This window comes from Aquarana catesbeiana, linkage group LG01 (genome assembly GCF_042186555.1).
Source record: "Aquarana catesbeiana isolate 2022-GZ linkage group LG01, ASM4218655v1, whole genome shotgun sequence".
Lineage (NCBI taxonomy): Eukaryota > Metazoa > Chordata > Amphibia > Anura > Ranidae > Aquarana > Aquarana catesbeiana.
This window is the reverse complement of record NC_133324.1, coordinates 285,877,945-285,891,456: the sequence shown is the minus strand read 5'-3', so window position 1 is coordinate 285,891,456 and position 13,512 is coordinate 285,877,945. Positions and strand designations below refer to the sequence as shown.

General features: G+C 42.6%; 1 protein-coding gene across 2 annotated transcripts in view; it reads left to right on the top strand.

Moving 5' to 3' along the window:
* Window positions 1-13,512, top strand: part of SMPD4 (sphingomyelin phosphodiesterase 4) — a 95,427-nt gene that overhangs the window by 35,484 nt on the left and 46,431 nt on the right. The window contains exons 9-10 of one of the 2 annotated variants that reach the window (XM_073629220.1): window positions 6,755-6,826; window positions 11,270-11,353. In XM_073629220.1, the coding sequence (XP_073485321.1) occupies window positions 6,755-6,826; window positions 11,270-11,353 (156 nt within the window). The remainder of the gene's footprint in view (window positions 1-6,754; window positions 6,827-11,269; window positions 11,354-13,512) is intronic. The other variant, XM_073629221.1, reaches the window with a different exon arrangement.

Here is a 13,512-nt window from a genome sequence, read left to right as displayed (position 1 = left end):
AGGGGCTTTTTATATGTAATAATCCGTTCAATATATGTTAACGAAGTTGGCGCTGATATCTAGCAGACCGCGTATGGTGTATTTTACAGTTTTGCACATGTGTGTTTAATATGCGGTATTTTGCACATGTATATAAGTTTTAGCCCCATGAAGAAGAATATATGTAGTGACTATGTATACACCCACATTCTAGCCTATCTGGCTAGTGGGTGTATGGATATACATATTTTGTATTCATGCTATAATAAGTGCAGTGTGGCGAAATGTCCCTCGTCTCCTCCTGTACTAAGCCGCCTGTGTTTACTTCGGCGGACGGCGTGCACCAGCCGTCACGCCGTCTACACTGTGATTGGCTGAGGAGGTAGAGGTGGTACAATTTTTAAGCCGTGCTTTTGTCGTGTAGCCACGCCCTCTGTCGAAGTCAGGATATGACGAAACGCGTCAGGGCGTGGCTTATGCGACGCTGGAAGTGACGTTTGCGTTCCACCGCGAACCAGGAAGTGGATAGCGGCTCCTGGACAGCTGAGCCGGTGGCTTGTCTACTGCGGTGAAGTAAACGCCTCTTATGATGTGCTTAGTTGATTGCTATGCTAATGTACGAACCTTTATTGAAGGGGGGGGGTTTGTGTGATGTGACGGGATTTATACTCAATAAACAGGATTACGCTATGTGCGCTTTTCTTTTGTTGTTGATTTAATTTCGGTCCCTGATCATCTGAGAATCCTCCGGAGTGGTGGTAGCAGCAGTTTGTGGTTTGGTTGTTATTTCCTTGAAGGCTTAATACTACCTAGTTCTGGTGAGTTTAACCCCCTGAGGGGAGTGTCATCACATGGTGGGATCTGATTGACTGGTGGAAGGTGCACACTGAGAATCTGCTTTACAAACACCTGGTGGACACTGTCTGAACTACACTCTGTATTTATCACCGCTTTTTGTAAAAAGGACTTTTTTTCATGTGAAGTTGGCCGCATGTACGTTTATCTCTGCTCAACATTAGCGCTGTTTAGTGTGATACTATAGTCTTTATGTATGATTATGCTATACCACTATTATTATATTTACCAAAACCTATTCAAGCTATAGTTCTATAATGGATATGGGCTGAAAGTGCATACTCTCAGGTTTAATTTGAGGGTATGTACATAGCATGGGACTCGGAAGGAACGGCCGTTCCTTCAGAGCGCATGTGCCAGGGATGTCACTGGCTGCATGCAATGTAAATCCAAAACTACACGTTTAGGAGATATTTACACTAACTATAGGTAAGAATTATTATAGGCTTACCTATAGGTACATGTCTGCAGAGGAAGTTTACTTCCTCTTTTTAAAAATTTGCAGAAACTAAGACTTATGACTTTTCTCAGAAATTGGTTTGCTATGTGCTTGGTCTGGTTGTGTCACTCAGAGTTCATAGAGAATTGAGTCTGCTGCCTAGGCTGTGAGGGGTTGTAGGCCTGTGCCCACTGCTGCAAATTTACCAGCCAGGGTAGGAGCTTGTCTCAGCCCCAAACATCAGTGTGAAACAAAAGCTGTATCCCTTGGTCCTTGCATCAAAGCAAACTTGCTGTAATGAAGTATGTGGCAGTCTCAGACCGGGCTCCCGCTAGGTCACGTCCCGAGCGTATTTTGCTCCTCCCTTCGGAGCTTAATCATGGGGGTGGAGACTCCAGCAGAGTAAGATGATTAAATGCATCATCGGCTGTCGTACAGCAAAAAAATGAATGTGAAGTGTGTGTGGGTCTGGTCACAGAGGTCAAAATCTATTAAGCTTCGTGTGCACAAAAAGCACACACCCTCCACAAAAATCCATACCAGCACCCATGAAAATGTATCAAAAAAGACATCTGTATATAATTCCATTCTTTTAACCTACTCTAAGATACAAAAAGAACCCATTTTAAAAGAATGTAATCTTTATTATTATCCTGAATAAAAACAAACCAGAATAGAAAAATAAAAATGTATAGGAAATAACGTGAAATTATCTATAAATTATGGAAATCCCTCAACAACACACTCAAAGACAAAGGTATTATGGTAATAGAGGTCAGATCAAATTAATAGATAAACCCAATAAATGAATTTATTATTGAATCCTAGAACAAGTTTAATGCTATATCTAAGAACAGGGATGAATGGTGATGATGTCCTCCAGAAGAGATTAAGAACGAAAAAAAAAAAAGTTCAGCACGCCGCTACTCAGGGGCTTCCAGGCTCTCTCCTCGCCATGTTTTTTTCCCCCTCACATGTCGGTCCTGTAGGATCAGAGGCCCGCGCTCTGTGGGAAAATTAAAAAAAAAAAAAAAAAAAAGAGAGAGAGAGGAAGGCTAGGGCGACAGAGGGGGGGCAGAGCTTAGCACGGTGTTGGCGTCCTCCAACGTCCAGCGCGGGTAGGTGTGTTTTTTTTTTTTTTTTTTGCACCATTATTACTGCTTAAGTTGGTGGAGGGACGCAAGAGCGTAAAGGGGCATGAAAGGTTGGTGACACAAGCATACTTTTTGACACGTTTACTATTGCATCAGGCTGAGCATTGATAGCAGCAGCAGTGGCTGACTATTGCACAAGCAATGGATGCGATTTCTTCTGGAGTACCTCTGCTTTGCGCATCGGGCTATGTTCAGAGGGGGGGTTGAAACACTCCCAAAAAAGGAGCTAAAAGGGTCTCCCTCAAGCTCTGGAAAACCTACTCTACAAATGGCATCCTCCCCTGAGAAAGGGGTGGCTGGTCAGCGTGAGCATCGGGACCATGAAATATTTGCAACTGTTTTCAAAGCTGCAGCCCCTGTTCTTTTTACTCTTTCCTCAGCCATGGTAGGTTTAAAAAAAAAAAAAAAGTTTAGCGACTTTAATCGCATCCCAGTGCGGTCAAGATGCAAGGTTCTCTTCCGTTTTCCTGGGACCCTCAGACTGAGGAACTAGGGGCAGGAGAAGACGATTCCCTCAGGGGACCGTGGTAAGGCTGATGACTCCCCTTCTGAGGTGTCAAATGCGAGAGAGTCAGCGTTCACAATCTGTAAGATTGATGGTACAATTTCTTGCTGAATGATCCGCTCCACATTTATGTACCCTTAACTGAATGTTTGGGTTCGCTAAAGCCTCCTCAAGCTGTGCATGCTTTTTCCTGTCCATTCTTTGTTGGAAAAGTTTTTTTGTATCTGGAGGATTACCCAGATAAGCATTATTTTTCTTTCTAAAAGTTTTTCACACTTTATCCTATGGTAGAGAAAATTCACTAAGTGGGGTATATCAGCAGTTAACGCTACTATATCCTTTGTGAGTAAGTTTGACTTGTCCAGCAGACAATACTCAAATACTTAGGGATCCAATGGATAAAAGGTTGGAATTCCTATTAAAAGCATTTTCTCTCTGGCAGGTTGAGTGTCTCAGCCTGCGCTGACAGTAATTGGTTAATCATTGAGAAACCAGTTTAAACAGGTGTTAAAGGTTATCCTGCTCAGCAGGTCCAGGAGGCAGCTTTATGTTTGCAATAGTTGCTATGACAGACTCTATCATTTGGGCCTTGTGCCCTTTGCTAAGCGTCATGCAAGAAGCTCCTGGCTAGTCTTCCTTTTTGCGGTGAAACAGCTATCTGGGGATATTTTGGATGATATATCCAAAGAATTTCTAGTAAGAAAGATACCCCCTTTTCTTTCTCGTACATCACGGGACACAGAGTCTCAGTAATTACTGATGGGTTATATAGGGTATCACTAGGTGATTGGACACTGGCACACCCTTGACAGGAAGTTCAACCCCCTATATAACCCCTCCCCCTTACTGGGAGTACCTCAGTTTTTTTGCCATTTAAGTGAAGCTCCTTCTTCTGTGCCAGGGGCATCAGCCTCCAGGCAGTCGCGACGGCTGCCGCCGTCAGGTTCAAAAGGTAATTCTCAGGGTTAACCCCAGGAACTAAAGAGGTCTTAGAGGAGGAAACCTACAAGGTACTGAAGCCTCATTATGAGGCGGTACCCCCGCTTGCTCAATAAGGAGAAATATTTTTCTGCAGTTCTCAGGGATCTGGCAAAAGGAATGTCAAGACAAATGGGGGACTTCCTCAATAGCTCCAAATGTACAAACTGGAGTTCCAAGAGTTTCCGTCTCTTCGTTTTCTCAGATCAAACGTTCCTAAGGATCCAGAGAAAAAAATCTTTCTCTCAAGAGAAGTGGCCTAGATCAGAAATGGCCTTTCCCATTAACATTTTAGAAATTCAGGCAGGACTCTTGGTCCTGAGGGCCTGAACGTTCAGTTTAAGGTATTGTCCTGCTAGGATTCAATCTGCGTATGCCACAGAAATGGCCTATAATAATCACCAAGGGGGCACAAGAAGTTGTGCGGCCCAGAGAATAGAAAGTTGGCAGGCGGACTACTTGAGTCGCCAGCAGTTGTTCCTGGGAAAATGGTTCCTTCACCCCGATATCTTCCGGTCAATATGTCAAGGATGGGGGATCCCAGACCTAGATCTGTTTGCGTCCAGAATCAACAAAAAAGATTGACAACTTTGAGTCAAGAACAAAGGATCCGCTAGCATGTGGAGCGGGTGCTTTGCTATTCCCATGGAATCGGTTCTCACTGATTTGCGCTTACACTCCTATTCTGCCTGCATCCACAACTTCTTCACACGATCAAGCAGGAAGGGAAGTCTTTGATTCTTGTGACCCTCCAGTGGGGTCCAGGAAATCTTGGTATGCAGAGATTGTAAAGATGGCAGTAGGGAACCCATGGACCCTGCCTTCACGGCCAGATCTTCTCTCGCAAAGGTCCGGACTTCCATCCTACTTTATAAACGCTAAATTTAACGGTTTGGCTATTGAGGCCCACACTCTGAAGAAGCGTGGGCTGTCAGGTTTGGTAGTTTTCTACCTTGGTTGATGCAGAGCCGGCCTCCATGGTTATTTATTATGGAGTCTGGGAAACATATGTCTCCTGGTGTGAAACCAGGAGCTGCACCCCAGGAAATAAGTCAAGGTAGAGTCCTTGATTTTTCTGGAGATGAGGTGAGAAATAAAGCTGGCCTTGAGTACTTTCTAAGGACAGGTCTCGGCCTTATTGGTATTATTTCAACGACCACTTGCTTCACATTCTTTGGCCCATAACTTTATTCAGGGGGTAACATGGCTTAATCTCCGGTTAAGTAACCCCTGAACCCTTAGGACTTGAATTTAGTTTTGTCGGCATTACAAAACAGCCTTTTTTTGGGCCGATACGACATATTCCCTCGGTCCTTTTTTGACAAGGAAAACTATTTTTTCTGGTAACCATATCTGCTGCAAGAAGGGTATCTGTATTGGCTGCTCTTTCTTGTAAAGAGCCATATCTTTATTGTTCACAAGGATAATGTAGTATTTTCTACTCATCCTAACTTTTTACCAAAGGTAGTATCAGGTTTTTATCTAAACCAGGATATTGTTCTACCGTCTTTTTTCCAGAACCCTGTTCTTTGGAAGAAAAATCACTACGTTTTTCTGATGTGGTGAGAGCAGTCAATGTCTACTTAAAGGCGATTGCTCAGATTCGGGAAACGGATGTTTTTGTTCGTGTTGCCTGAAGGTCCTAAAAGGACAGACAGCATCAAAATCTACTATTCTAAATAGATTCCACAAGTAATCATTCAAGCTTATGCTTTAAAGAGGTGGATTTCACCCACTCGAATCAAGATGCACTTCTCTAGGGCTGTTAGTGCTTCCTGGGCGGTGTATCACCAAGTCTCCATGGCTCAAATCTGCAAGGCTGCGACTTGGTCTTCAGTCTATACATTTACCAGATTATATCAAATGGATGTAAAAGGTCATGAGGCTATCGCCTTTGGGCGCAGTCTACTGCAGGTTGCAGTATAAGTCCTTTAGTCTCTTATTGCCCTACTTTTTGTTGCGTCTCCCTCCCTTCAGTTGGCATTGCTATGGGACATCCCACATAGTAATTACTATGGCTCTGTGTCCCGTGATGTACGATAAGGAAATTAGGATTTTTAAAACGGCTTACCTGTAAAATCCTTTTCTTTTGAAGTACATCACAGGACACAGAGGTCCCTCCCTTCTTTGGTATACACGTGTATTGCTTTGCTACAAAACTAAGATACTCCCAGTGGTGGGAGGGGTTATATAGGGAGTGCACTTTTTATCTTAGGGCGTGCCAGTGTCCATCACCTGAAGGTGGCCTATAACCCGCATAGTAACCACTATGGCTCTGTGTCCCCTGATGTACTTCAAAGAAAAGGATTTTACAGGTAAGCTGTTTTAAAAACCCTATTTTTTTCTTATGACCAGTGTACTTTATATCTAGATCAGGACAATGTATGCGATGGACATAGATTATCAGCTGTACAGACTCTAGCCATTCTGTCTAAACCCATGGTATTGCCATCTTCATCCCCAAATGATGTCCACATCCTTATTTGTGGACCATACCTTAATGAATCACAAGTATTGCAGCTAGTGTGGTGTACACACACCAAATGGCTGCTTTCTTTTTTGTCTAGACTAGAGCATCTGGCAAAATAAGATAATGCAGTAGTATACATTGCTGATCACAAGTTGTTTTTTTTTTTTTCAGAAGTTGGTCGCTACACTGCCTAGTTATAATCACTTGTGCAAATGATGTATCATTTACAAATATCAACCTGTATTCAAAACTGTGAAAAGAAAAGTAGATACATTTTTATATGCATATTTACATTAATGAATAAGTTAAGCATGTGTTAAAAACCTATGAATGAAATACAGTCAGTCATCATTTTTCTTTGGGGTTTTTTCCAGATATTTGTGGAGATGTGGCTTCATCATTACTCTCATGAAATGTATCTCAAGATGCAGTCTCCTCATGCTAAGGTAATAGCTTATTTGCAAGATGTAATATGTATGCATGCATACTTAAGCAAATGTGCAAAGTAAATTTATTAAAGTGACATTTACTTTGCACATGCTGGGTGGAGTAACGGAGGCATTTCACCTTCCTCGGCTGGAGATGCTTGCCATTGTTGGAAGTCAGTAAAGGAAGCCCTGTGTTGTTAGTTCCAAACTGAGTTGTCTGGTCTTACAGAAGGCTGAGCACTCTCTTCCTGCCCCATGTAACAGCTCTGAGCTAGTCACCAGGCACAAGTGCTGTTAGGTGGGAGAAGTAACATGCTGCTTCATACCTGGAAAATTGGGTGAGGTTTAAGCAAATTCATAGTTCATAGAATCGTAGCCAGTTCACAGACCACATAAGTAATTTGTTTTCCGATTACCTGGGAACTGTTTGAAAAGGTGGCTACACGTTTACAATGTTTTTGTGTGTTTTCATGCATTGATTAAGCATCTTGTTGAACTCTGCACACAACCTCCTGGCTTTGGTTACAGTATGAGTTTTGCACAGCTGATACTACTTGCACATAAATTTTTAAGTCTTTGGTCACACTGAATCCGACTTTGAAATCGTGCAACTTCACTTGAGGCCGCGCGATTTCAAAGTTGCATGTCAGTGTGACTTGGAAAACCTGCTTAGAAGCATATGCTTAAATCCCTCTTTCTCAATCATCCATTGGGGGACATAGCTTAATAATTGCCAGCTACAGAAAAACTGATACTAGGCACAAAGAAACTGAAGGCCAGCCCCCTTGAGGCTATAACCCTACCACTTCACACTTGCCCCCTACTGCTTTGTGTCCTTAAGATAATGGGTGTTCCTTTACTTCAGCTATATTTTTTGTTAGAATTGCAAGATTGTTTTTGTCCTGTCAACAGCTACTGGTAGGTTCATACCGGATCTTGGAAATCTTAGCCAATGAGTTCAGGTTTTCCCAGTTCTTTTATGTTTTTACTATATTTTTAAGTCAAGTTGTTTCCATTACTCAAAACTGTGTGTGGGACATACATTGTAGATATCAGAAAATTTATATTAAAGGATACAGTTCCTGCAAGAGGGGGCTATTTAAAACAGCATACAAAAAAAAAAAAAAAAAAGGCAACAACCGTAACTAACAGTATAATTGTACCTCTGGTATATAGGTAAAGGACAGATCCATAAAACCAACATTTGAACACAAGTGTGAGTTCCTCAAAAATAAAGTGACCCCCATGTTGCAATGATTCTGATGTTCAGTCTGGTACTCTGAGGGGCTAAGCGCACAATCCTGTTCTTTCCCAGTCCTTTAGAGCCTATCTCCAGGTTCGATTGAACTTTAGATTTATTGTTTGAACCAAGCTGGTCCAAGTGATTTATCTGTGTCCTGAACAAGACATAACAAACGGTACTCAGATATATGCCTTGACCACATATACTTCTGTGACGTCATTCCGCATGAGCAGGCTGGTGCGGCCGCCACTGTACTTGTCACGATTTGTGTCTCGCTGGTTTTACACTTCTTAAAGTGGAGGTCCACCCAAAAATGGTACTACTGCTTTAAGTACTGGTGACCCCCTGACATGCCACATTTGGCATGTCATTTTTTTTTTTGGGGGGGGGGGGTACCCAGTTTTGACAGGCACCCAGCTCCACTCTTCCTCCCCTGGTGCTGCGTCTCGAGAAGGAAGTTCACCTCTCCCCCCTCCCTCCCTGCAATCTTCTAGGACACATCGCAGATTCCAGAAGAATGCCCAGCCATTCACAACGCGTAGTGCGGCTCGCCCGGCTGTAAAGCCACAGCCGGGCGCCCCCACAGTTACAATGCGGAGAGGAGCGAGGCATTGTGCGTCCGCATCACTGGACTGTGGGACAGGTGAGTGTCTGTTTATTAAGTCAGCAGTTACACTTTTTGTAGCCGCTGACTTTTATATGAGTGGAACTCCGCTTTAAGTGTAAGTGCATTTGATGCTTTTAATAAATACTTGTTTTTAAACGTATTACACTACAAAGTCTTCCTCTTTTTTGCATATGTTGGGAGAGATTACAAGTCTGCTATTCCATGTGCTTGATATCCTTGGATCACTATATTGCTAAGAGTGGGTCGGGATGAATTTCCTTCTTGCTGCTGAACTCTTTGGATGTTCCCTGAGCGAGTGAGAACTCTAACTTTAGATCATATATGTCTGGTAAGAGGCGCATGTTATATATGGCGAAGGCATCCATCTGAGCACCATTCGTTATGTCTTGTTTAGGACATTGATAAATCACTTGGTCATTCACTATCGGATTGAGTTGCTTGTCTGGGATTCAATTCTTGAACTGTCACTTATGAATTTTTTTCTTTAAAGGACTATATTCACACATTCCTTGTTTTTTGTTTATTTCAAATATAGTTTATAAGGATTGTATTAAGTTAACACTATTTAATGACCTTATTCAGATATTTTTGTTTACACATTGTTTGGATGATTTAGAGAAGCACACTAGTTCACTGTTGAAATAAAATCTCGATAGGTGACGCTTTCAAAATTTTTACAGGTTACGTGTTCAGAGTTAGAGGAGGTCTAGCGCTAGAATTATTGCTCTCGCTCTAATGTTCACGGGATACCTCACGTGTGGTGCGAACACCGTTTACATATGCGTGCGTGACTTTCATATGCGTTCGCTTCTACGCGTGAGCATGGAAGGATGGGGGCCCTTTTTATTTATTTCATCTCATTCTTTATTTTTACACTGTCCCCTTTTTTATCACTTTTATTCCTATTACAAGGAATGTAAACATCCCTTGTAATATAAATAAGGATGACAGGTCCTCTTTATGGAGAGATGTGGGGTCAAAAAGACCCCACATCTCTCCTTTACCTTTTTGTAGGCAAAAGATCAAAACTTTTTTTTATTTTGTTTTACTTCTGTCCTAGATCGGAAGTGATGCCATGTTGTCACTCTGGACCTCCAAGGCCAAAGAGGCGATCCAAGAAGATCTGGTCTCCTTTTTCACCTCTGTGACCAGCCAGCCGAACAGTTGGATCGTTTCTCGGGCGCTTCGGTAAAAACAATAAGCCCAAGAAACACCGGCGGGAGGGGGGTGTCCCCTCCTGCTGCTTCTGAAAGTGATCCCGTGGCTAATGAGCTGCTTGGATTGCTTTCATGAGAAGGCCAGCCGTCGGCTAGAAAAAAGATACCAGAACTTTGGCTAAAAGCTTCAGCCATAACCCCGGTAAACCACTTGCGAACCGCAACGTGTATAAATGCCTATTGCAGTCGGCAAATGGTTTAAAGGAGTTGTAAAGGCAGAAGGTTTTTTTCATGTTCCTGCATTAAGATGATAAACCTTCTGTGTGTAGCAGCACCTCCCTAATTCCCTACTTGAGCCCCATCTCTCTCCAGCGATGTCCACGATCCCCTCAGCCATCCAGGACACTACTCCTGATTGGCTGAGACAGAGCAGCGGCACCATTGGCTCTCACGGCTGTCAATCCAAGTCAGCCAATCAGGGGAGAGATGGGGCAGGGCCAGGTCCGGGCTCCGTGTCTGAATGATACACGGAGCTCTGACTCGGCTTGGGTGCCCCCAGTAACAAGCTGCTGGCTGAGGGGTACTCAAAGGAGGGAGGGGCTAGGAGCAGCAGACAGGGACCTAAGAAGAGGATCTGGGCTGCTCTGTGCAAAACCAACTGCACAGAGGAGGTAAATATAACATGTTTGTTAATTAAAAAAATAAATAAATGAGCCTTTACAATCACTTTAAGCTGTCTTCATGTAACCTAACATAGCTCCCTCCCCTCATATGCCATTGTTTTTCTTTTGCTACAACTAAGCAGATGTGAGATGGGAGGGGTTATAGCATCAAGGGGTTTGGCTTTCAGTCTTCTTGTGTCTAGTGTCCATTTCTCCTATAGGCAGCAGTATAACCCTAGGTTGCTTAATTATTGTCCAGCTGTGTCCTTCAAAGGACTCTGAGAAAATGCTTTACGGTGAGTAGAAAAACCCAATTTTTTTTTTTTCCCATAATTTTCAGATATATATACCCTATTGGCTTTACGTTCAATTTTTAGCGTCATTTTCTGTTTTCAAACTTTGAATGGCATGGTGTTGCATTGTATGACTTTCTGTGCTTTGAGTCTTTTGTCTTGTAAGTTCTTCTCTGAGTCTTGTTTGTGTATAGTTTTTATATGGTGCATTTGTAGCTTTAGAAAAATAAATGTATGTACCAGTCTAGTTGCATTGTAGGAGTAGTAGTACACTCCAAGCATCCATGTTACTTTAATTAATGTAAGAGTACATTGGAGAAATGTTTTGGATATCTGCGTTCATGATGCCTAGTCATTTCTCCACACTGTTTTTTCTCTCATTCCATAATTTTGTGTTTTTGTTTCTCTATTTCTTTTGTCCCCAATCCTCCCCATTCCCTATTCTCTTCACCTGTTGGCTCCGGTGTGCATCTCCCAGCTGGAAGCTCTCCACTACAGGCTTAGTGTATCCAGCACTTCGTACATTAGTCCTGGTCTACCTGGGTCCCTCCATTCTTACCAAGTACTTCCAGCTTTGTGGGGAAAATTCTGCCATGTGAATCATATTAAAGGGGAGGGGAAGCGGGCTTTTTCTGCCATTTTACATTACCTAAACCAATGTGCTATGGGGCTCTGCTGTACACAGATGATCTTAAGCTGCATTAAAGGGCACTTTAACAATTGTTGACTGTGGTGTATTGCTTTAAGGAATGTGTCCTTATTGGTTGAAGCCTGACTCCAGGCAAAACACCTCCTGTCACCAGGACAGTAAGGTTCCGACCCTTCCTTGTGCTATTCACTATGAAACCAAAAAGGGTTTTGGCTAGAGTTTGGCTTTAACATGTTTCTGTGGATGTTGCTTCTCTTCTGCTTTGTAAATTGTTGCAGGCTTACTCTCTGCTAATAAAGGCATCAGACCTCTGCTATTTGCAACTGGCTGAGACCTGTTATAAAAAATACTAAACTGCTTTGGCTGGATAATCTAATCGTGGATATGATTTTAGTTACTTTTTTTGTGACTGAAAAGATGCATTCACCCTTGTACATGTTATGTAGGTGATTTACACTTTGATCTATCAGTTATCAATCCAAACTTGTCAAGCAATAGCCATGCACTATGAAACAAAGGTGTAGTGCTAGATCACACTATAACACCACTTATGCCTTTTTGTGTTTTATCTAAACAAAAAAAAAATCGAATGTGAGTATCAAATAAAATCTCACTTGAAAACGCTTGTGTTTCTCTCCTATTCACCACATCAGTGCATCACTAAATATATCTTGTGCCTCTTTGTGTTTTTATATGCTAAAAAACAAACATAGTTAAAGTTATTTGTAAAGGCTCATTAAAAAAAAAACATGTTATACTTACCTCCTCTGTGTAGTTGGTTTTGCACAGAGCAGCCTGGGTCCTCCTCTTCTGGGGTCCCTCTTTGCTGCTCCTAGCCCCTCCCTCCTTTTAAATGCCCCTCAGCCAGCAGCTTGCTACAGGGGGCACCCAGGCTGAGTCAGAGCTCCATGTATCCATTCAGACACGGAGCTCCAACCAGGCCCCGCCCCTCTCTCCCTTGATTGACTGACAGCTGCGGGAGCCAATAGCGCCGCTGCTCTGTCTCAGCCATTCAGGAGGCGTGTACTGGATGACTTAGGAGATCGTGGACATCGCTGGAGAGAGAAGGAGCTCAGGTAGGTAATGTGGGGGGGGTGTATGCTGAGGAGGCTGCTACACACAAAAGGTATGCATTAAGATAAAAAAAACTTCTGCCTTTACAACTCTAAGTTAAAAAAGCTAATGTAATAATCAAAGTCTCTAAGGCTTCATGTACACGGGACGTTTTTACAACCTCTCCTGAACAATTTAACTTAACAGATAGTAGCCCACGTTTAAAACGTTCGCTTTGCCGCATTTGCGTTTTAAAAGCGTTTAAAAAAAAAAAAACATTTTTTTCTTTCAAAAATAGCCAAACATGAAAGACGCCTGTAAACAAAACGTGACTAAACGCGAGTTACCGCGTTTAGAAGCGTTTGGCGCTTGAAGTGCCTCTACACTTAGTGTCTGAACCCATTTTTTTTTTTTGTTCCCAAAAAAACCCTTTAATCTCAACTGCCTAGAAACGACTATAAACGGCCCTGTGTACATGTACTGATAAGATAACATAGAGGAGAGTTCAGGAGCAGCTGAAAAAATGCCCAACTGCTCCTAAACGTCTGTTTAGCAGCAGCAGTGTACATGAGGCCTAAAACAAACACATGCATTCTTCTATTTTTCACCACGTCGGTGAACATCACCACTCCTCCACATCGCAGTGATCCCCTTCCACCAGATGTGCTTTCACCTGACAAATAGGACCCACATATAAATGTCGGGTCATATGTGGCTTGTGTCCCCTTTAAATGGAATCTTTATGCGTGCCTTATCTTCCACAGCGATCTTCCCCCTAGCTGAATAACAACTTACAGGTGTAATTAATGGTGGTATATTGTGATCTAGTGCTACACCTTTATTTGTTTCATATTGGTATCTGACACACATGAGTGTTGGTAGGTGGAAGCAGCTTTTGTGGGACTGAGGTTTTATTTTCATTTTTGATGTAGCACCTCACAGGTGTGTGTGTGTGTGTGTGTGTGTGTGCGTGTGCGTGTGCGTGTGCGTGTGTAGATGGATATTTGTGCACCAGTGTT